The sequence below is a fragment of the Protopterus annectens genome, chromosome 3.part1 (assembly GCF_019279795.1).
Source record: "Protopterus annectens isolate FY-2018-M chromosome 3.part1, PAN1.0, whole genome shotgun sequence".
In the NCBI taxonomy this organism is placed as follows: Eukaryota; Metazoa; Chordata; order Ceratodontiformes; family Protopteridae; genus Protopterus; species Protopterus annectens.
The window spans coordinates 1,804,313,395-1,804,339,261 of NC_056732.1; the positions used below are offsets into that span (position 1 = coordinate 1,804,313,395).

Sequence of the window (25,867 nt, forward strand, 5' to 3'; positions counted from 1 at the left end):
GGACCCTCCCAGTTCTTCCTAATAATTTCCATAATGAGTTTCACATCCATGGTATAATATATCGGGACTAAACTCAGATATGTTCACCCAATTGTTTTCAACATTAATAGCATATGATTAATATGGCCTCGCTCTCCCTTGCCTCAAGTCACTGAGACCCTGAAAATTCCTATCCACCTCTATGGGGTCACACCCTCTATTAAAAAACTTCCCTTTCAGTTCTATCAACTCCTGATTAAATCCTTCCTCTGAGGCATTAAGCCTGGAGACTCTCATCCCTTGTCCTCTAATAACATTTTTGAAGACATACTGGGGATGCATACTGCCCCTATGTGACAGCGTGTTCCTATAGCAGCTCTTCCTGTACACCCCTGTATTTACTAAACCATTATTTAATCTGTCAACAAACACATCCAGGTACTCAGTCCTATCCTGGGAATAACTCATTGTAAATTTCAGATAACCATTGGAATTATTAAGTTGCACAAGGAACCTTTCTAAGTCCCCATGTGTATCTGTCCATATAAAAAAGAGGTTATCGACAAAACATCGATAAAAAGGGACATACCTAACATAGGGTTCTATTGTAAACAGTATCTCCTCCTCCCACAAAGCCAGAAACATGCTGGTGTAGCTATTGGCACAGGAAGTGCCCATAGCTACACCATCTCTCTGTAAGTAAATCTGGTTCTCAAATACAAATGCATTGTTTTCCAATATAATTTCCAAGAATAGACATAACAGATCTACCTGTATGTCTCCATACTCACTATGTCTATTAAGGTAACTTTGTACTGACTGAACACCTATAGCTTTAGTTATGATGGTAAATAGAGACTGTACATCAAGTGTGACAAAACAGAAGTCAATATCTGATGTTAAAGTACTACTGTAGCCATACAGATCTATCAAGAACTGCTTTGCATCCCTCAATATATAGATGTTCTCATCAAGAATGGGTCATAGGAATGTTTCTACATATAATGAGAAAGGCTCCATACTCCAACCTCTCCCAGCAACTATGGGTCTCATCAGGGGGTGTTGACTATCCTTATGAATCTTTCATAGCCCTTGTATAACAGGGAGTAGGGGATGTTCAATTTTCAGAAATCTATACAGCTCCAAATTAATTATTCCACTCTTCAATATATCTTCCAATGTTTGCAAAGTTTTCTCTTGTAAAAAATGTACTCTATCTACGTCTATTCTACAGTAAAAATGGTCATCACTCAACATATCAAACATAGATTCTATATATGCATGCTTATCCATAACATAAACAGGGCCTCCCTTATCAGCAGGCCTTATCATAATAGTATCAGCCTGTAGGCGCTTCAATGCTAAGTGTTCCTTACAACTCAAATTACCTTTCACAAATCTATTCACACTGTGTGTTTGCTTACTATCATAGAATTTATACAAATCATCTTCCACCATCTTGTTAAATGTTTCAACCAGAGGATGTGGGTTAGGCATGTACAAACTCGGTCTCCTAAACATGCTCATATTAGTGTCTGAGGAATCCCCAAACTCAAATTTAAGCATGACATTTCTACTAAAACATTTCACATCAATCATAGTCTCAGTCAAGTCACTCGCCCTTGCCGGAATAAAAGTTAACCCTCTGCTCAAGATGGATAACTCATTGGTACATAAAATACATTTGGGTATATTTCAAACTAGTGAATCTTCACTTGACTCCTCATTTTCTTGATAGATTGATTCAGCTGTCCTTCGGTTGAGAGTTTGCGTTTCCTTCAACCTCGGCTCTTGGACCGAGTCCTCATTGACCCCTTCTCCCTGCTGATGGGTAAAGAGAATTGGGTATGAAAAACAACAGCTGAAGTACAGGGTTCTATAGAAGCCATAGTTTGTAACACCTGTGGCATCTTAGGCCGTACATCCCCTGTATGTGCTACTCTGTTATCCTCAACAGGAACACTGTCAACATTGTCCCGTACATTGAGGCTATTCTGTTCCAGTAATGCAGAGGATGAATTGTCCAGTCTTTGTGTATTACAAACAGGTTCAGTCCTTCCCCCTCCCCCTTGTAATAGGGTAGTGGTACTGTGTATAACTCTAGGAACTCCAGAATTCCCTATATTGCCCACAGTAACATGTTCTCTCACTCTATGAGCTGCTTCATCCCTAGGCCATTTAAATACATGCCCCTTCTGGAAGTCCTGGGTGTATTTCTCAATTTTAGACTTCTTCTGTTGTAGTAGCCTCCTCTCAAAGATTTCCTCCCCATTGAGCAGACCTTCCAAAACACGATCTACTAGGCTGCTTGGATATTTATCATAAAGAATAGATTGCTGTTGCTTAATTGATTCCCTTAGAGATTCTTCCTCTGGTTTAAAATAGTCTATTAATAAAGTCATATACTTGGCCCTTACCTCCAGATTCAACTGTTGCTATCTGGTCAATAAGTCTGGGTGCTGCAGACCATATGTTGGCATCTTAAGCAACCTCAAGCCTCTCAGTATGATCTTCCTAGAGAGGCAAGCTTTGAAATGTTGTTGCTGTGTTTGTAGCCACTTCAGCTTCATAAAGTCATTTTCCATCTTATTTGTCACTTGTCTCAAGCCCTCTGAATCCACTAGTTTCATCTGAGATGTCGCATCACCAGATAAGATGTCATAATACATCAGAGGAGTCCCTTCCGATCTAACGCAGGCAAAAAACCTGTCCAGTATATTTCTCTTCATCCCTACAGACCTATTTGGTCAATAATCCTTCTGCCATGTCCCCTCTCAATGTGTCGACAACACAGATAAGTATAAATAAAAGAACACAATGCCACACAGCAGGGGGCAAATGTATCACTGCTCAAAAAACAAATATAATAACTAGAGCAAGGAGAAGAGCAGTGAATGAACCATGCAGTCCACAAAGTGAGTAATTCATAAAACAGCAATTTTAATGTAGATAAGAGCTTTCACATACAAGCTTCTTCAGACCATCAACAACAAATAACAGTCAAGGTGCATTTAAATACCATACAGCTTCCAGGCAACACTGACTGTGGTCATATCACCTTCAGTCAAAAAGACAGACAAAATGGGACTCCCATATTGAAGCCATGCTGTTAAAAACATAATAACCAATCAAAACATGTATAAATATATCTAAATCATTAAATATATAATACTATTAAAAACTACCATAAAAATCATATACAAGAATCAAACATAACTATCTAATTGAAAGTTTTCTGGATTTTAGTGAAGGCTTAATAGAGGCTCTCTCATTAAGACCCTTGCCTCTTTCAGCCCTTAGCCTTAAATCCATGTTACCTCTTTGCTCTCAGTCAGATTACGAATATCACCTTCATGTAAAGTCGGTCTAACCAAGTCTATAACCATAAACTTGAAAATATGATTATCCCCCTGCACAATAACAAACTTATAGAGAGCATTATTCTGTGATTTAACACTAATACTATACATATGCTCTCTAATCCTGTCTCTTAATAATTAGTCCATTTTTCCAACATAGAATGACCGACAGACCACGCACATAGCTAAACAAACCACATGTTGTGTTTTGCCATCTGCAGTGACCTTAAAAGTGAAACATCGAATCATATTTTCAAGTTTATGGTTATAGACTTGGTTAGACTGACTTTACATGAAGGTGATATTCATAATCTGACTGAGTGCAAAAAGTGCCGTTTTGCTAGGTTATTATGTTTTTAACAACATGGCTTCAATATGAGATTCTCATTTTGTCTGTCTTTTTAAATGAAGGTGATATGACTTCAGTGAGTGCTGATTGGAAGCTGTATAGTATTTAAATCCACTTTGACTGTTATTTGTTGTTGATGGTCTGAAGAAGCTTGTATGCGGAAGTGCTTACCTACATTAAAATTACTGTTTTATGAATTACTCACTTTGTTGACTGCATGGTTTGTTCACTGTTCTTCTCTTTGTTGTAGTTATTATATTTGTTTTTTTGAGCAGTGCTACATTTGTCCCTTGCTCTGTGCCATTGTGTTCTTTATTTATACTTATCTGTGTTGTCAACACACTGAAAGGGGACATGGCAGAAGGAGTCGCTCACGATTTGGAGCTGGATTATAGACTGAATAGGTCTGTAGAGATGAAGAGGAATATACCGGACCATTTTTTTGCCTGCGTTAGATTGGAAGGGAATCCTCTGATGTATTATGACATCACAGCCGGTGAAGCGACATCTCATATGGAACTAGAGGATTCGGAGGGCTTGAGACAAGTGGCGCATAAGTTGGAGAATGACTATCTGAAGCTGAAGCTGCTACAAACTCAGTGGCAACATTTCAAAGTTTGCCTCTCTAGGAAGATTGTACCGAGAGGCTTGAGGTTGCTTAAGATGCCAACATATGGTCTGCAGCACTCGGACTTACTGACCACATGGCAACAGTTGAATCTGGAGGTAAGCACCAAGTATATGACTTTATTAATAGACCATTTTAAAGCAGAGGAAGATTCTCTAAGGGAATCAATTAAGCAACAGCAATCTATTCTTTATGATAAATATCCAAGCAGCCTAGTAGATCGTGTTTTGGAAGGTCTGCTCAATGGGGTGGTAGTCTTTGAGACGAGGCTACCACAACAAAAGAAGTTTAAAATTGATAGAGACACCCGGGACTTCCAGAAGGGGCATGTATTTACATGGCCTAGGGATGAACCAGCTCATAGAGTGAGAGAATGTGTTACTGTGGGCAATATAGGGAAGACTGGAGTTCCTGGAGTTATACACACTACCACTACCTTATCGGGTCTATATTGAATTCTCAAAAGCCGACAATGTCGAATCTGACATTGTTGACATGAGAATAGCAAAACTGCAGAACATCGAAGAGGTAAACAAAAATCTCCGTAAGGGGAGATTTCCATTTACTTCAGTGTAGTGCGGTCTCAGAATTGGTATAGTTAAGTAGTGGGGGGTGTGGGGGGTGCAGTGGGGCTTGCCCCCCCCACCTACACCATTTAGTTTGTTTTTTGCTGTTTTCATTTTTTTTTCTGACCATTCGATGTTTTAACAGTTCGATCACTAAGGGTCAACCTTTAGTGATTCGAACTGTTAAATATTCAATGTTCCAATATAGACCCTACCCTATCACAAGGGGGAGGGGGAAGGATTGAACCTGTTTGTCATACAGAAAGACTGGTCGATTCATCCGTATTATTGGAACAGAATAGCCTCAATGTATGGGACAATGTTGATAGCGTTCCTGTTGAGGATAATAGAGTAGCACATACAGGGGGATGTACGGCCTAAGATGCCACAGGTGTTACAAACTATGGCTTCTATAGAACCCTCTACTTCAGTTGATGTTTTTCATACCCAATTCCCTTTAACCATCAGTGGGGAGAAGGGGTCAATGAGGACTCGGCTCAAGAGTTGAGGGAGACAGAAACGCAAACTCTCGACTGAGGGACAGTCAACTCAATCTATCAAGAAAATGTGGAAGTGGAGATTCACTAGTTTGGAATATATCCAAATTTATTTTATATACAAATGAATTATCCATCTTGAGCAGGGGGTTAACTTTTATTCCGGCGAGGGTGAGTGACTTGACTGAGACTATGATTGATGTGAAATGTTTTAGTAGAAATGTCATGCTTAAATTTGAGTTTGGGGATTCCTCAGACACTAATATGAGCATGTTTAGGAGACTGAGTTTGTACATGCCTAACCCACATCCACTGGTTGAAGCATTTAACAAGTTGGTGGAAGATAATCTTTTTAAATTCTATGATAGTAAGTGAACACACAGTGTGAATAGATTTGTGAAAGGTAATTTGAGTTATAAGAAACGTCTAGCATTGAGGCGCCTACAGGCTGATGATACTATTATGATAAGGCCTGCTGGTAAGCAAGGCCCTGTTGTTGTTATGGATAAGCATGCATATATAAAATCTAAGTCTGAAATGTTGAGTGATGACCATTTGTACTGCAGAACAGACATAGACAGAGTGCGTTTTTTCCAAGACAGAATTCTGCAAACGTTGGAAGATATATTGAAGAGTGGAATAATTCATTTGGAGCTGTATAGACTTCTGAAAGTTGAACATGCCCTGCTTTCTGTTATAGAAGGGCTACTAAAGAATAATTAGGATGGTCAACACCCCCCCCCAATGAGACCCATATTTGCTGGGAGAGGCTGGAGTACGGAGCCTTTCTCATTATATGTAGAAAAATTCCTACGACCCATTCTTGATGAGAACATCTATATATTGAATGATACGAAGCAGTTCCTTATAGATCTGTATGGCTATAGTAGTACTTTAACATCAGATATTGACTTCTATTTTGTCACACTTGATGTACAGTCCCTATTTGCCATCATAACTAATGCTACAGGTGTTCACTCAGTACAAAGGTACCTTAATAGACATAGTGGGTTTACTATCAAAATGTCGATCCGTACTATGTCGAATAACATATAATCGACAATGGAAGTTCGAAAACGGTAACATCGATGTCAAAAAAACAATCCAAGAACAGTTTTAACATGGGTTGTGGTAGGTGTTCAGTGTTATTCCAAACTACAAACATCTCCCCTACCTCGACCCATGTTAAAACCCGTTGTTAGATTGTTATTTTTGACACCGATGGTACCACTTTCGACCATCCATTTTCGAGTATATGTTATTCGACATAGTACGGATTGACATTTTGATAGTAAACCACATAGTGATTATGGGGATGTAAAGGCAGATCTGTTATGTCTATTCTTGGAAATTATATTGGAAAACAATGCGTTTTAATTTGAGAACCAGGTTTACTTACAGAGAGATGGTGTAGCTATGGGCACTTCCTGTGCCAATAGCTATGCCAACATGTTTCTGGCTCTGTGGGAGGAGGTGAAACTGTTTACAATGGAACCCTATGTTAGGTATGTCCTTTTTTATCGATGTTTTTTCAACAACCTCTTTTTTATATGGACAGGTACACATGGGGTCTTAGGTTCCTTGTGCAACTTAATAATTCCAATGGTCATCTGAAATTTACAATGAGTTATTCCTGGGATAGGATTGAGTACCTGGATGTGTTTGTTGAGAGGTTAAATAATGGTTTAGTAAATACATGGGTGCACAGGAAGAGCTTCTACAGGAACACGCTGTTACATAGGGGCAGTTTGCAATCCCCACTATGTCTTCAAAAATGTTATTAGAGGACAAGGGATGAGAGCCACCAGGAGTAATGCCTCGGAGGAAGGATTTAATAGGGAGTTGATAGAACTGAAAGGGAAGTTTGTTAATAGAGGGTATAGCCCCTGTAGAGGTGGATAGGAATTTTCAGGGTCTCAGTGACTTGAGGCAAGGCAGAGTGAGGCCATATTACTTGCATGCTATTAATGTTGAAAACAATTGGGTGAACATATCTGAGTTAGTGGGATGAGAATCCTGATGTATTATACCATGGATGTGAAACCCATTATGGAAATTATTAGGAAGAACTGAGAGGTTCTTACTGTGGATCTGGTGGTGAGGAGGATAGTAGGGGATGATCCCAGGTTTCTATATAAGAATAAGTGCAATTTGAAGAGATTGCGATGTTACCCAAAGGTCAGGGATGGTGACTATATTCAGGGAAATGACAGTACTCACACATGTGAACATTTCAATTTTTGTGGTCATCTGGATAGCACAGGGGCTTTTATACATCCTGATATAGGAGAACTTGTCACTTTTAAGGTCAATGCAGATTGTAAAACACAGCATGTGTTTTTTTTAGCTACGTACATGGTCTGTCGGTCATTCTATGTTGGAGTAATGCACAGATTATTAAGAGACATGGTTAGAGAGCATATGTATAGTATTACAGTTAATTCACAGAATAATGCTCTCTCTAAGCATGTTATTGTGCAGGGGGATAATCATATTTTCAAGTTTAGGGTTATCGACTTGGTTAGACCGACTTTATTTGAAGGTGATATTTGTAATCTGACTGCGAGCAAAGATGTAAAATCGATTTTAAGGCTAAGGGCTGACAGAGGCAACGGTCTTAATTGGAGAGCCTCTATTAAACCTGTGCTGAAATCCAGAAAACTTTCAGTCAGTTATGTTTGATTGTTGTATATTATTGTTATGGTAGTTTTTAACAGTATTATATATTTAATTATTTAGATATATTTATACATGTTTTGCTAGGTTATTATGTTTTTAACTGCATGGCTTCGATATGGGAGTCCCATTTTGTCTGTCTTTTTAAATGAAGGTGATATGACCTAAGTGAGTGCTTATTGGAAGCTGTGTAGTATTTAAATGCACCTTGACTATTATTTGTTGTTGATGGTCTGAAGAAGCTTGTATGCGAAAGCGCTCATCTACATTAAAATTGCTGTTTTATGGATTACTTACTTTGTGGACTGCATGGCTCATTCACTGCTCTTCTCTTTGCTGTAGTTAATAGAGAGTCAGAGACATCACTGACTGCAACATGCTGTCCAGCAGCACACATTTGTCAGACAGTAAGAAGCATGAACCCCTAAAGTCTGGCACTGACTCTAATTGCACCCTGACGTAGGAATGGAGTCCATTCCCGTCATGTTATTAGATATTCAAAACACTTTGAGAAATTAAACAGAGAGCAGCACTATGCTTCAAAATTAGGGTCAGTGAAGGGGGGAGGGGAAGTTGCAATTCCTGGCATTCCATGATTTTTTTGTTTATTCTTCTGTTTATAATGAGACAACTGAAGTGTATTCACTCAACAAAGTAGCTGTAACTGCTGGGCATGTGTGTGTGTGTGTGTGTGTGTGTGTGTGTGTGTGTGTGTGTGTGTGTGTGTGTGTGTGTGTGTGTGTGTGTGTGTGTGTGTGTGTGTGTGTGTGTGTGTGCATGTGTGCGTGTATATATGTGTGTGTGTGTGTGCGTGTGCGTGCGTGTGCATGCGTGTGTGTGTGTGTGTGTGTGTGTGTGTGTGTGTGTGTGTGTGTGCGCGTATGCATCACTATATATGTTTATGAAGATGCCTGTGTTTCTGAATGTGTGTGTAAGTCTGTAGACATTAACTGCTTACATAACTTATATTTCAAATGTAAAATACTTTCTCCAACAACAATTACATATGCTACAGTACGCTTGAAACATTAAGCAGAGGAACTATTTTACATTAAAAATATTTAAAAAAAAGTATATAGCAATAAAAACACAAAGCAAAAAAAAGAAACAAAAAAATACAAAACAACTTAACATATTGCTTATTCTCTAGGTATAAGAGTGCCCTCCAGGGTGTGCACTAATGGGGAAATAACACTCCTGAGTGGAAGTTATTTTCCCCAAAGCACACACCCTGTTGGGCATTTGTGTTTGCTTTAAACATATTGTGTCCTGTTCTAAAACTTTACAGCCACATATGTTACAACTTCAGTAAGAAATTCCACATTCAGCTTCAAAGTTTTGTTTTTTGAAATTGTAAAACACTAAAGATTATCCTACCTGCTCTGTGAAAAATTCCACATCGGCTTCATATTTCTGATTCTTCGTATTGTAGGACACTTCCACGACTGATGCAGTGCAGGCCCTCATAGAAGATGTAGGCAGCAAGTCCTCCTCATCTAGCAGAGCATTCAGTAAGGTGCTTTTACCTGCCCCAGTGCCTCCAACAACTGCAATGTGTGTCTTCAGAGAGTCTGAGTTTGACTCTGTTTGCTCTAACAGCTTTAACAGCTCATTACTCTGATCACTAATGAAGTAGGGAAAAAAGACAGAATAAGTCCTTCTTCTATACAGCTGGTTATCATTTTAAAACTGTTTCCATTCACAACTATGCAAAAATAATAATAAGCATATTCCTCTTCTCACATACTGTAACTCAATACAAAGTCTCATTGCATAGAAACTAAACTCAACTCTCAGTTAATATAGTTACATGACTTTCTGTACTAATGGAGAAGAGTACCAGGATGGGGTGGGTGAGTACTAAACACAGGCATGTTGCTACATAAAGTGAAAAAATATAAATCATAAATACTACGTTCATCACTTAGGCCACCAACAAATGAAATGCAACTCTGAACAATACTTTAACAAAACAGCGTTCTCCAATCACTCCATTAAATGAGGGACTTGTGCTTAGTGGATTAAATAAATGACGTAGCAGGAGTAAAGATTATTCAAACTCAATATTTAATGGATAAGAGATTCCAAATGTATACTTCAAAAGTCATTCACTTCTATTTATCATTAAAGAGAAGGACACTGTTGCAAGTAAAAAATGGTAACCGTTTGAAATCGAAGCACGAACACTGAATAGCTGAAAAAACAGACTTGCATACATTAAGTCCAAGATAGCCATTTCTTAGAATATTTTCTTTTCCACAATGTATGGTGATCTCAGAATTAGTATATATAAGTTTAGGGAGGGAGAGGTGCAGGGAGTCTTGCCATCCCCCAACACAAAAAAGAAGTTTAAAGGAGAGCGATGTTTGAGATTCACTCTTCTGCGTTTTTTTTTCTGTTTTTTTTTTTCAGTGTGCCAGCACTTAACATTTTGAGTGCCGACATTTCAACAGGGAACTGTAAAAAGCATAAGACTGGTATTATCTAGCATCTCTAAGAAGGGAATTAAGTAGAAAAAGGACATCTGCCCTAGGTAAGGGGAGAATGAAGGTCAAAAAGTTAGCATTAGCAAGTTCAAAATGAACAATAAGATACAAAAATACATTTAACTCTTATACTGACGGAATACTACATATGCAATTAGATTTTTGCATGCTCATGCTCAATGAAGGCTAAACTGCAAAAAAAAAAAAAAAAAAAAAGCAGCCGTATAAAGGCCCTGCAGTGAAGAATTATACCATTGCAGATACAAGCCAGTAGAAGAAACAATGAGATCACTGGGGATACTGAAGGAGTTGGAGATCAGTGAAGCTGGAAAAACATTTGTTTTCATTCACAAACTAAATACTAAAACAGATATGCATTTTTCCTCATTAAGGGGGGCAATGTATTTTGTTCAGCCTCCTGTTTTATTCCGTGCAAGGCAGAAAATATCAAACCAATTAACTTACAAAAAATAATCAGTATTCATACTATAATACTCTATCTCAGACAAAATTAGGAGACATATTTTCTGTTACAATCCAGACCCCTTTCTTGATTCTACTGATTACAAATATTCATAGCAGTTTTAATACACTGCAAGTGGTCAGTCTTGTTTCAGTTCTCAAGACATCAAGTATAATTTGTGATTTTCTAAAATAGCATGTAAAGCAAATTCCCATTTTGTTTCATATGCCAGTGTGAAGAACACTGTATTTAATATTTTCATTGGTCTCCAATACAAGTGAAATGCAGTACTAGAATTATCATGTGAATCCAAATCACTTGCATGATATAAGCATAAAATACAATCAAATAAATCTGTTTATATTCCAAGAGTGTTTGCTATCATTTTCTAACGACTGCATTTGTTAGTTACAAGATCTAGAATTTGTTAATAACTAGCTTCCTACTATAATTAATTCTACAAAACTCAAACTACCACATTCCTATTCTACTTTAAGACCTAGTCTGACTTCCTAAACCTGCTTCTTTTACACATGAAAATGTCACCATCTACTGTTCACCTTGGATCATATAACACTCGCTTCACTTTGTTCCATTTTTTACATACAACTTGCCTGCATTAATACTGAATTGCCCACCGTCTTCATCTTCCCTATATAGCTACTTTCTATTATCTCTTCTGTATTGCCAACTTACTCTCCCAATTGCAGTACACTGTCTCTACTCTTTCTTTTGGTTAAGTTCATTTATATCACCTGTCATAAGTAAATGGATTGAGACATAAATGCATTTCATGGCCATACATTTATTGCTCAGGATAGTACTGACAACTACTGAGATTACACAAAGGCAAATCCAAAATGGCAGACCACAAAGGCTAACTTAAGTACAAGATATCCCTGGACCGTGTTTTGTTGAATCTTTTGTACATCTGCAAAACAAACAGAATCAGAACTACTACATTAAAAAACACTAAATTTTGCTTGTAACATAAATAGGACATGTTGGAGAGAGAGAGAGATCAGAAAGAGAGAAATATGTTTCTCAGAGAATTCCCATTCTCTGGAACAGGCTCTCCATCCATGTGAAGCAGAGTTCCTCTCTATTCCTATTTAAGCCAATGGATAGTTAATAGGAAATTCACCTGTGGTCTGGTGCCTATATCTCTGATGGTCAGAGACAGTCAGTAAATCCTCTATATATGAAATACAAATCAAATTTGTGGGTCATAATCGGGTTGCATGTCTAGACTTTTAAGAGCCCTAGTGGTCGTTAGCTTAGTATATACCCATGAACCTATAAAACAAAGCACCAGCCAGCTTACTTGATACCTTCTAGAATATTCTTTCTAGTTATAATTCATATTTTTAAACTGATAGCAGAATAAGATCATTTAGTGTCTGCCCAGGTTGTTACATTTTGTAATTCACTGTTCGCTGAGCAAGTTTCTCATGAGCTCACATGTGCAGTAATTTTCCATTTACACACAATGCTGTATTCATTACAGAACTTGTAATAAAAGTAAGAACAAACAATACAATGACAAACTGTTCATGTTGTTAATTTCTTCTCAGAACAGAAACATGTTTCCTAGCCTAGCTTACTAAGAAACAATTCTTACAGAACCTAAGTTTATTATATCACTTAGCTTGTTTAGGAATAATTTTGAACTACATCAATCAATTTTGACAGTTGTTCTGACACATATTTTAGTAGTTTAATAAATAGTAACCTCCTTAATTCACTTCTTATCAATGAATTTAACTTTTATCTGCTCAAGAAAGTGGGTATAAGAGATCTGAGACAATCTGATTATTTTATACTCAGAGTTGTACTAAGAAATAACTCTCTTGGTTAAACATGAAGAGCAGGAAAATGAACACTAAATTAGAAACATACCTACTGCCTTCAGTGTTTGAATAGTAGCACTCACTCCATGCATTTATATACAACCACACACTGTAATTATCATTAGTTTGTTAAAATCTATGTTATACTATTTATCATTAATGGCCTGCATATGAAGCATAGCAAAATCTGAATTATAAATGATACAGTTAAGAGCCTTAAAAAAAAAAACTTTCTCCCCAATCTGGAAACAAATTGGTCATCCATGACATGGTAAATTATCAGCTCCTTTAGCATGTGAAAACTTTACAACTTTTTGAAATACACCCTGATCTTTAAGTTTCATGTCACTACCTGGAATTATTATGCATTATTTATATCTCACATGCTCTCCTTTTTCTCACTTAGAATACATACAACTCTCATTTACCTGTGCTAACTTTAGAAATATTTATCTGTTTAACCTCATTTTAACAAGTTCAGGATTTGACTTTCCTGAAGTCTGCCATATATGACTGCACTTTTGTATTGCACTTCCATAAATCAATGTACAACCTAGATTTTCTCAGTTTTTGTCCTGACATGCATTACAATCATGTCTGTTGTACTCTAACTAAAATATCCTTTCATTTTCCAAATTCCATGATAGGTGATCATTACAGAACTTGCATAATTGACGCCTGATTCTTGATATCCTGAATTTTGTTAAAATGTGGTGTGATGCAAGTGTTGACCTTTTCCTCTTGACCAGCTATTCCAGTCTTGGCTGGAGCGTGCATGACTTCCAATTTGGATATATAAGTGCATCTTTCACAAGTCTGAGTGTTGGGAGGTAAGAGGAGAGGGTTGTCAGTGTACAAGCGGCTGTTGCAACATTGCCTCAGGATGCCCAAGTTACCAGGTTAATAGGAGGCTAATAGCAGAAAGCACAGGGAACTGACCTTTAGACATGCCTGGATGGGTGGGCATTAATAATAAGTACTGGAGCTGTCTCCTTGTAGAACGTTTAGTGCTGGTAGCACTTTTGTGCTACAATAATTGCTACAAGAAATCTGGTAAAGTGCTAGACTAATAAGCTAGTAAAAGTTCAGGAGAGGAGAGAATGAGCAGATCTAAGGGAAAAAGTGTAGCACAGACTTTGATACCACTCAAAAGCTTATAAACAGTCCTGGATAGAGAAAATCTGTATCTGGACTAGTCTAGTTACAGGAAAGGCGGGAAACAAACACAAACACGGGTTTTTAAATCCCTCCTGTGGCTTCATAACTCAGTTAAAGAACTTATGAAACATAAACATTCCATCTGTAGGTCCTACAAACTGACAGTTGACTTACAATCACTAATCAAATATAAGGAACGTAAGAATATGTGCCAACAACAAATACAGATAGATAAGCAAATTACTGTATCACACTGCAAAACAGAAATAAAAATTGAAGTTATGTTCTCACCACAACTATGCATCTGTGTTGTCTGTGATGCCCCATCAGTGGCCCAGTAATCAAGGAGCCTTGATCTTCACTACTAGCACCACTGTGGGATGTACATTGGGAGGATGATAAGTACACACACAGTAAAGTACAACCCTTTGCATCAAGTGCAATTTCCCTCAAGAGCACACAGAGACCATAATCAGTCTGGAGCTGCTTTCTCCCTCTTTCTCCAGATTCCCAATAAGACTCCCCACTGGTACAGCTATAGAGTTGAGATCCCTGCTGAGTAGCCAAGCCAAGACCTCCAGAACCCTCTCTGTCCAACCAGTGATTCATGTCCCTGCCCAAGCAGCATACACACACACTCTTTGAGATTTGATTTAAACACACACACATACATACACACACACACACACACACACACACACACACACACACACACACACACACACACACACACACACACACACACACACACCTGGGAATGGCTGGCACAGGTTTACTAGCTATGCCCCCTTCTACCTAGACTATAAGGTAGTTATCACTGCCACTAGCCATGTGCTTATCAGCTATTTTAAGGCCCTTAACAAAAGGTGTCCAATCTTACTGTGTAATGCTACTATCAAAATAAATAGTAGTTTGACCAAGAGCAAGGCTATTAGTAGTCTCCCACTGTGGCGCCAAATAAATATGCAAGTACTCTCAGAACTTAAATATGTCTCACAAATATCAGCCACAATAACAGGTTTAAATATATTTAATAATATATAATAAAAGACAAGAAAGTACTCAGTAAATAATCATAGTTACATCAGAGTTCTAAATCACAGGAAATATTTAAAACAAAATTGCAGGACGGTCTCAAATAAATAAATAAAACATCTAAGCTACACTTCACTATGTTCCCGACTGTATTAAAGAGAAATTACTGTACCCTAGTTAACTTACTTACAGAGCAAGCAGGCAAATGTGGTGCGTCAGTCTTCCATCTGATGCTGTCAGGTCAAAGACAAAATACAAAATGTTCAGTCTCTCTCAGCAAGTTCTTAAATTAACATCCCAAATATTACTGCTGGCATAACTTGCAGAATGACATCACTTTTTGTCATCTGACTCTATCCCAGGTGAAAACCCCTGATGCAGCTGGTAGCATTTAGCATCTACCTGTGAAAATACATAAACAAAGGCTTTTCCTCAGATGTTTGCAGATCCTGGAAGTAATTAAACAATAAAACACTTCTACATCACAAGCCTAGTAATTATCTCTCTTTCAAGACAACACAGAGAGTTCCCTAGTATAGACATCATGTCTCTTGCTGTCATAAAGTAATTTAATTTCATCTATTTTTCTGAAGTTAACTTCTTGTGTTGCTGTTTCCATTGTTAAAATATATACATCTAAACAGTTACAATAGTGCAGGTAAATTTCTGTTCTATTCCAATAGGGCATGCTATGGTTACATTTTAGCTCAGTACTTTACAAGATACTTCTTCTTTGTAAAATACCTTTATACACATGCTTCTGTACCAGCAGTTTGATATACACATAACATACAGTTCTAATACAGTTGTAACACAAGCATATGAATCATGTTGATATTCACAAATGACATATAATTATTTACAAAATTCCAGATAGCTGAGCTGGCAGTATCTCCTTTTGTGATATTGTCCATTTTCATTCTTCCTCAACATATGGGTTACGAATCCAACCTCTGATCCAACTTGGCCACATACCGCAGATATACGGATCCAACTCTTGAGTTCCTCTCTCTACCCATAATGCCCCTGTCAGCCTACAATACTTCAGAGATAGTTGGCTGCCTTATAGATTCTAAGACAAAATATGAAAAAGGAAATGATAGCAAGCTAGGGCTCAAATCTAGAGAAAAAGGTTCCAAAAGATATACTCACTCCAGAAGATGAAAGGAACGGGAAGGAGGTTGGGGAGTTGAGGAAGAATGAAAATGGACAACACAGATGCATAGTTATGGTGAGTACATAACTCCAATATCTGATGTTGTCTTTTTCATTCTTCCTCGACATATGGGACAGAGTCCACAGCTGTGAGATTATTCGGTGAGCTTTATAGAAGGATATTCTGGAGAACTGTCAAACCAAAAGCAGCTCACTTTTAGAAGTCAAATCTAGTTTGTAATGAGTAATAAAGGTACGAGCATTAGTCCAGGTAGCTGCAGCACAAATGTCATCCATGGAAGTTTTAGACAAGAAAACAGAAGAAGTAGCCATGGATCTAGTTGAATGTGCCATCAGAGGTTTTGATAGGGTAAGGCCTTGCTGATTACTTACAAAAGAAATGCAATCAGTAATTCATTTTGCCATGGTAACTTTAGAAACTGGTGATCATAGTCTGTTCAGTGAAAAAGAAACAAACAACTGATCTGTTTTCTTCAAATCCTTTGTCCAGTGTAGATAAAAACACAGGCATCTAGGAACACCTAAAAGATGTAGCATGTATTCTTTCTTATTTGAAAAATTAGGGAAGAAAACCGGCAAATTAATTGTTTGATTGATATTCAGCTGTTAAAATAACAAAAAAGGCAGACACCGGTAATTACTTTAAAGTTCTTGTTAGCACTTTCGTCAAGTTTCCATACACTTAACTTCTCAGACAATCAATTGAAACATTAAATGCATTTTTAAAAACCATTTCATAGTCACATGATCTAACTAGCACCACATGATTACACAGATCATGATATATTCCTCTTTAAGGGAATAAAACATGAACATTATTTAATCAATAAATACAAACAATATGAAACTAAATAAACATACCTGTTAAAATATATGTATATATTTGTATATGATACTGTAATAGCTAGTTTAATTAAATATAAATACATAAATATGAAATAACTTGAACAACAAGTGGATGCTGAAAACACATAATACACCTGCCAGTTCATCTTTGTACTAACATTAAAATGTCAAGAAATGCTACCCAGGAGTAAACGCTCCTGTATATAAATAGTAATATAACAAAAACAAAGTACAGGAGTATGAAAGTTGCATTCTGAATGGGTGGAACACTGGGAAGCTTTTTGTTTTGGTTGGTGCAATCTGAAAAAATGGTATGAAATAACCTCTGGATATTATTTTTAGCACCCAAGAATCTTCTGTTATGGAAGACCAGAAGTCTGGGTGCAAAGACAAGCTCCCCCAGCTACCTCCAAAGGTGAGCAGTCAGGCAACCCTTCAGGAGTGCTGAAAGGGTCCATTTAGAAAAGAATCTCAGAAACCCTGATTTTACAGGCCTCCTCTGCCATGAGGATGACATATTCCATTTGAACTTAACTCTCTGGCCCTGGAGGAGTTGTCCCCATGTGAATCCTAGAAAGATTCTTGGAATTTACAGAACTTCATTTTCTTCCTCTTTCTTTGATTCTGAGAAAACCATCACTGAGGGGTAGAAAAGTGAATCTCTCAGCAGAAAGGGTCTTTCCTTCCTGTTCACTGTGGAAAAACATTTCTTTCACAGAAGGGCCAAACAAGGACATTACATTAAAAGGAACATTGATGAAAGAAGACTTGAAAGATTCAGGAAAATTGCATAACCACACCCAAGCATATCTCCTAACAGCAATGTCTGAAACGGCACTCTGTGAGGTACCGTCTGCAATGCAACAGGGGATATTAACCTCATGGATGCATTGGGAATAGATAATACAGTGGCTAGTTGTGAAGATAATCTCTTATAGTCCACCACAGATATAGACTCCAAGAGGGATTTGGAGAGCTTCTTGGTTAAATCTCTTTGCAGCCTTGTAAAGTGCACTACATAATTCATGGACCTCAAGTTAAAGATCTCTAAAGCAAATATGCACTTCCCAAATCTGACCAATGCCCTTGACTCTCTATTAGGAGGATGGACAGAGAAGTTCTACTCAGCTAGCTACTTTTTGTGGCTGCCACTTCAACCACAGCATCAACAGTGACTCTTTTGGTCCAATGGGATTTGTCCTTTGGTGATGCCAAAATGTTATCTGGTCTTCAAGGAATTGGTTTGACAGAGTCTGCTTCCTTCCATGCCCATTGAGAGACTAGGTCAATAAACTCATCAGCTGGGGGAGTCACTCAAGACATAGATGGGCAGGAACCAAAAGCTTTCAGGAAAAACTGTCTCCCCTGGGGAAGGAGTATCTGAAGACCATTCACCCTTTTGCTTACAGATCTCTAGGATGTCACCAAATGAGATGTCATTCAGTGGAGACCTGAAGGACCATTCCCCTTCTTTGAAGTCTGTATCGATTGTGAGAGATTCCATAGGGGAATCTATGTGCCTCCTTTTGCATGTTCTCTTTCAGGGAGCCACACCAGTGGGATGCTCTGGGTAGGTATCTGAAATGGGGGGGGGGGGGTTCCTCTAGGGGAAACTGTCTAGATGCTGGTTGGTATCAGCTGTCCATGTGGAGTAGATATGATGAGGTCAGAGCTTGGACCAGCTGGAGGAAGAGATGTAGGATCCAAGCAAGAGAAAGATCAGATTTCTCAGATGAGAGGTAGTCCTCTCCACTTCCTTGAAAGCAGACAGATTGGAAGAAGCAGTGGCAGACCACACCGGGGCCAAAACCTCCATAGCAGCCAAGCCTCAACCCTGCCCAGATGTGTGCCTTAAGGAGGCAGTCAGACCCAAGCTATCTAGTGCCAAAGCTCTGAAGGGCAAGGATGACTCCAACAACATCAAAGTAGACCTTAATCTGCTGTATCCAGTGCTGATGGTTTGGTTCTAGTAATCATCCTGATCCAAGGGGACAGGAACAGAAGCAGTCAGGGAAACTGTTTGCATCGTAGTCGAAGATCTATCTGTCTTTGGATCCAGCACTGACAGTATCGGGGATCTCAGTTCTGAGGGCTCCAAACCTGTAAGACAGATTAAAGAAGGAGAAATCTCTACATGGAAAATGGAGGGAAGGCTCATGGATCCAATGGAAGAGCGAGCCATTTCCCATCTGAATCTGAGCTCTGATGAATTTTCTAATCATCCTATCCACATAGACCTTGGAAAGACTTCTGGAAGATCTAATAGATGAGGTTGTGGACTGTGGTCTCGATTTTCTCCTCAGTGTCATTTATAGAAAAGGGGAATGAAGTTGAGGAGATACTGGGTCAACCTTGAACCCAGGTGAGCAAGTTCAAGGAGACTTCAATAAAGTAATGGCCAGATCTGAGGTTTTTGGAAAGAGAGCTGCTTGGGAGATTTTATCAGTATGACAGCTGGATAAAAGGATCTAGGATCTGATGGTTTTCTTTTAGGATCAAATTAAGCTGGATCCAAAGTTCTTCAGATCTTTTGAGAAGGTTCCAATGAAGCCATGGTAGAAGCCAAGGTCTTCAAAGATTGGGTTGAGGATCTATTTTGAGACTCCATGGAAGTTTTAGAATGTTTGCTGGGGGTTTGAGCCCCTGACAAAGAAGATGAAGATGGAGGTAGCAGTCCCTTAAGGGCTAATTTATTTCTTCTATCTGAAACTGATTTAGAGTTAAATGTAGCACAAATAGTACAATTGTTATTCAGGTGTGCCACTCCTAGGCAATAAACACAGTCCTTGTGGAGATCAGAATTTGGAATTCTGTGCCCACAGGAAGTGTATTTTTTAAAGCCAGTTGTTTTTTTCAGCCATAACTAACAATAAAAGAAAGGAAAGAAGGGCAAAAAAGTTTTTTTTAATAGGTTAATAAACTACCAGCTATGGTGGGAAGAGTACCCTATACACGGTAGGAAAGGAAAGGGAGCAAACACTACAGGCTGGTACCAACAATGGTATGCAAGAAGACTACCAAAAGGTTGAAAAGAATGATAACAAGACCTAATATACAGAAAACACCCATAAAACTCAAAAAAGCTCAACAAGTAGAGAGAGAGGATAGCAGAAAAATTAAAACAGAAGTTTTTTCTAAATGATAGCTACTCACAAAACTTTGTCTTAATTAAAAACAAGCTCCTGAGAGAGGAGTTGTGTTAGTGTGAAATGGCGGCAAATGAGATTTGAGGTATTGTAGGCTGGCTGGGGCTTTATGGGTAGAAGGAGGAGCTCTAAAGTTGGATCCATAAGTCTGTGGTATACAGCTGAATTGGATCCGAGGTCAGATTTGAAACCCATATGTTGAGGAAGAATGAAAAGGACAACATCAGATATAGCTCTTTAACCTTTTTAAATGCTTTCAAAAGACTCATAGAGAATTCTAACCTCACTGAAGACAACCCATTAGGTATTTCCAAACACCAAACCACTGCCAGTACATTTATCAATCACTTTAAATCGGTCTTGATAAATACTCTTTTAAACATGCCCATAACTGATTACTTCTTGCCAGTGAACCCAGTATATCTGTTCCACCCTTCATTTTCAAAGCAGTCATAATGAATGACATCAAAAAGTATTGTAAAAATGAAGCGAGCACTAAAGCTGTGATGTTTTAACGAGCTGCTTCCTATTCCATCTTTGTTTGTCTACTGTGTGATCTTGAGAAAGAGAGGCACAGTGGCATAGCAGATAGCAATTTCCCCTCACAGCAAGAGGTGCCCCAGCTCGAGTCTTGGCTGGGGTGCCTTCTGTGCTGAGTCCAGATGTCCTTCCTGTGTTGCTGGTTTCCTCCAGGCACTCCAATTTCCTCCCACATTCCAAAGACATTTAATAGGTAGATTGAGCACTCTAAATTGGTCATAGGTGTGAGTGTGTGTGCAAGTGTGCGGTACGGAAGAACTACCGTGGCAGGGCTAGCCACCCAGTGGTGAAAACTTTGGCTCTAGATAATTGTCACTGTTGAAGTGACACACTAACCACTTGTACAAAAATGGGATAAACGGGTTATGGAGGGATGGATGGATGATCTTCTGCAAGTGACTTAACCAGACAGTGCACTGGGACAATTGGGAATTTGAACTAGGCTGCTGAATGGTCTCCTGGACTGCATGCCTAGTATCTAATTATGAATTTATCCTTATAAACAGCTTAATGGAAAGTAATTTCCCATCTAGCTGAAAGGAATCCAACATTATTCACTTGTTTAAGGAGGTAAAAAAATAAGACAGAAAACTCTATGCCACTCACTATCCTTATTATCTTGTATCCAAAATTCTTGAGAGAGTGGTGAATTCTCAAGTATTGCACTACTTGACAGGATGCAACACACTGGGCAACACATGGCACTGTTTCAGCATTAGAAGGATTACTTAAACTGTCCTGGTTGAAATAATTTATTATACTGCATCCGAGCAGACAGAAGCAATACTGTTGCTATTATCTTCATAGACATCTGAAAAGCATTTCATACAATCAATCACAGGTCACTCCTACAAAAGCTCTATGCTGCAGGCTGCACACCAACAATGGTCAGCTGGATCACAAGCTTATTGCACAACAGAACTCAGACTATTTCCTGGGACACATCACTTTCTTTCAAAGTCAATTATACTGGAGTGCCTCATGGTAGCATTCTCATCCCACTACTGTTTACTATCATTACTAACAACATGTGCTTCACCCAAGTGGCATCAAATTGCTACAATATGCTGATGACTCTGCTATCTTCTGAGTGATCCACCTCTAACTTGTCTTACCTTTTGACCTAAAAGACAAAAAGAATGATCCCACACCCATCCACATAAACAATACCATTTCCAAGACAGTTAATCACTACAAATATGTAAACACAACCATAAATAACAAACTTACATTTTTTAAGCATGTTAACTACACTGTGCAAAACATTCATAGAAGGCTTGGTGCCTTGCACCGAATAAAAACACTGCCTAACTCCATTCTCAAAAGGTCCTTGTCAAGCAGCCAGGTCAGTGATCATATCCTAATTAGTTTATGGAATGACAGTCACAAGAAACCTTAACAAAACCATACTACATAAATTAAAAATTCACCTTATGCAAAACAGCAAAATTCATAGCTTACCCACTGCACAGTTAGCACATGTGATGCTCAGATTAAACTTGGATTGATGTCTTTTAGTCATAAATTAAACCATATCCACCTCAAATTTATCCACATCAATGTATACAAAGAACAGCTGTGTAAGTATCTGCTATAACAGTAAACATTTGAATAGATCACTGTTACACCAGAATTTAAGTATATAGGATATTCTGAAAGGGTATTAGATGTCCGGCCAGTCTACTAACGCTTTTGGGCACCTTCGTTATATACTATATGCCCGAAGAAGCACAATAATGTGCTGGCATAAAAATGTATGTACAGGTGCCAAAATTCAGACATTTCTTGCTTTAAAGAGGGACAGTCAAACCTATAGTTCTTGATAAAATATCAAGAAAAAGATATCCTGTCAGAAAATAGCAAAATATGTTATATGGATCCCACACTGGCCAGAGGAAGATAGGAAAATAAAATGGAGAAGGAGGGAGGGTGTTAGTATTTTAACAGTGATCGAGTTAGATAGTAAGTACATTGTATTAAACAAAAATTATTTAACTATCCAGCAGAATCACACTGATTGAATAATCTAATTGTAAAGACTGCTTGTCTCGTGTATATAGTCTCATTAGTAATATCTAATGTTTGCAATTTATGTGCAAGTATGTTTCATCTAATATATGTAAAATGATGTGCTATCCATTATTGTATATTCTTTCTTATATGTGAAAATGTTCAATGTTGCTCTGTAATAAGTTAATGTAATATGCTAATTGTCTCTTGAGCTTTTCTCCCTGGGCCTCCACTGAAAATGAGCACCCACCCAGTTGGACTTTCCTGGTATACAAATGTAAAATAAAAAATAAATAAAAAAAATAGGAAAACATTGCTTACTGTTATTGTAAATTAACTTACTCAGCTGTACTGCATTCATCATGATCACTGTTGTACTAGCCTAAGCTATATGGGATGATCACCAAAGTTGAGGAAGTAAGGGTGGAGGTAGCAGACCCACAACCAATATGACTCTGGAAAACAGATCCAGCAAACCCTGTTCTGGCCTAGGACAAAATAATCTGTTTTATAGTGTTTAGTGAAAGTGTGTACAGATGACCAAGTAGCTGTCTCTAGAATAGTATTAGAGTCTGTCTCTTTCCAAAAAGCCCCAGAAGTTGCCACAGCTCTAATGGGGTGAGCCTTGTCATTCTGAGGGAGACTTTCAGTGGTAAGAATAACAAATCTAAATTGTCTAAGACAGCTGTCCAGAAATGGTTTGGAAACTGTCTGGCTTTTTTTCTTGTCATCAAAGGAAGCAAAGACATTCTGAAATCATTAGTCTTGCCAGTTAGTATCCGAATTGCTTCTGGACATCCAAAATACAAAGAATTCTCTCTCCTCTGGTTTGGAGTTCAGGGAAAACACAGAGAGATGAATAATTTGCTTCCAAGCAAACCTAGAGACACTTTCTAAGACTCACCCTGTCTTTATGGAAGATCAAAGAGGATCAAGAAGACATGAGGGCCTGCAACTCTTGACACTCATCTAGCCAAAGTCAGAGCAATTAGCAAAGCTGTCTTCCAACTCAAGGATTGCATAGAATAACTCACTGCAGGTTCAAAAGGAGGCTTTTCTAACACAAAAGTAATACTAATGATAATAATAATAATCATAATAATAATAAAGTTATTAATGATAACCTCCTGTCCAACATCCAACATGTTTTTCACTCTAAACACAGCACCACAAATGCACATCGTAGTTTCAAAAACACCAAAAACCACATGAGAAATTCTGGTTACTTAGTAACATCTTTGTTCCTTGACCTATCAAAAGCATTCAACGTTGTCTCACTAAAATCTACTCACAGAACTTTCATCCATCAACCTCTCTCTCTCAGCCCTGTCATGGTTCCATAGTTATCTCAGAAACAGACAACTGGCAGTAAATGGCTCCAAGACTCTTCACCTTCCTACTTGTTTCCACTCGAGTCCAAGAGGGTTCAGTACCTGCCTACTTCTTATTCAATATCTTTATAAGAAAAAACTTCACATAACCTTCAAGCATGCAGCCATAATACAATATTCATGTGATGCCACCTTCATCTGCTGTGCCCCAATCCTCTCAAAACGTAATGTCCTCACCCAGGTCTCCTTCTCATCCAATAAAACATGGCTAAGGAAATCTCACCTACTTCTAAATGCTAAAAAACAAAACTAATGCTCTTCATCTGAAAACATTTTTCAGGCCAAAAGCACTCTCAACGCTACTGGGAGTCACAATAGATGAACACCTAAAATTTGATCTACACATTCTCCAAACTATTAAAAACACCAGAAACATGGTTTATTACATATAATTAACACTATCTCATGGATAACATAGAGAAACTATTACATCAACATACTTACTACTATGTCTCCTTTGTGCCTCCCTAATCCTGATTAAACTTCATAGCATTCAAAAAAAATACAACTGTTACAACAAAATTCCTAGATTTATCACCAATCTAGCTGAAAATAAATAAATAAAAAAAAACAGAAAAACTAGTAGACATAAAACTTTATTGATGAGCTCATTCACAATGATTTCCATAAATCATGAAACCCAGGTAGTGTTCCAAAGTAACAAGCCTTTATTCTTCACAGGCAAGGGATCCTCAGCAACAAAAAATCAGAAATACTTTACAATGTTAAACATATCAGCTTTTATACACTTAGAAATAGGTGTGGAAAATATATGTATTGTTTAATTTTAAACCAGCCTATTCCAGACAAACAATATAAACAGGAAGTGCATTTAACAACAGCAAGTACCGAATTCCACACACAACTACTGATTAAATAAAACTAAATCCTAATTAAGGAAAACACTACCTATCTATTTGCAACTCACATTCCAAAATCAGGTATTAGGAAAAGCATAACAAATATAAAAAGACTGACTTTTAACTAAAATTGCTTTTGGCTAACAAATGCAATAAAGCTTTCATCAGGTCTATGACACAAACTAAAATCATATGCATAGGTAGATAAGTAAAAAGAGCTAACTAGATAGATAAAAGAAAAAACACACAAAGCTATCTAACCATAAACATTATCTAATTAGAACACTATAGATATAAATATATGTCTGTGTAATAATATCGAATTAATATCCATCCATATGTATTAGTGTACGTAAAAATATGTTATCTGCAGCTCAGAAAAATGTCAGTGCTTTGCAGTCGAAAAAACACACCTCTCATGACAGTTTTCATGTTTACAGTTCCAAAAAATGCTTATACAATGAAAACCAGTAGAAAAAAACACACAAATATGCAGAAAACTGTGGATGAAGTAAACTAGCAATGTATAAAAGTGTGCAGGTGTGTGCATGAGCATGCACCAGTATACTAAATGGGGAAATTATACCAATACTTAATGGTAATAGCATTATGAAAAAAAATGTGTGTTTTGAATTTACCATTTAAATCCCTGGTGTGATGTAAGAGTGTATTACATCTAATCAAAGCAGAGCTGAAGTTAATAAACATACATACATTTATACACATTCTACACATAGTTTTTTTTATTTTGTACTATGTTTAGTACATAAAAATATTTCCTCAAATATCCCTAAGAAACCTTTACAAATTGTGTGGCGACATATAAATTCAACACATTCTTAATAGAGCAAT

At 37.8% G+C, this 25,867-nt stretch overlaps 1 protein-coding gene across 1 annotated transcript in view; it reads right to left on the reverse strand.

The window, feature by feature from the left end:
• Window positions 1-25,867, reverse strand: part of LOC122797873 — a 798,176-nt gene that overhangs the window by 487,397 nt on the left and 284,912 nt on the right. Inside the window, exon 2 of the mRNA XM_044066395.1 lies at window positions 9,432-9,678. Coding sequence (XP_043922330.1) covers window positions 9,432-9,678 — 247 coding nt within the window. The remainder of the gene's footprint in view (window positions 1-9,431; window positions 9,679-25,867) is intronic.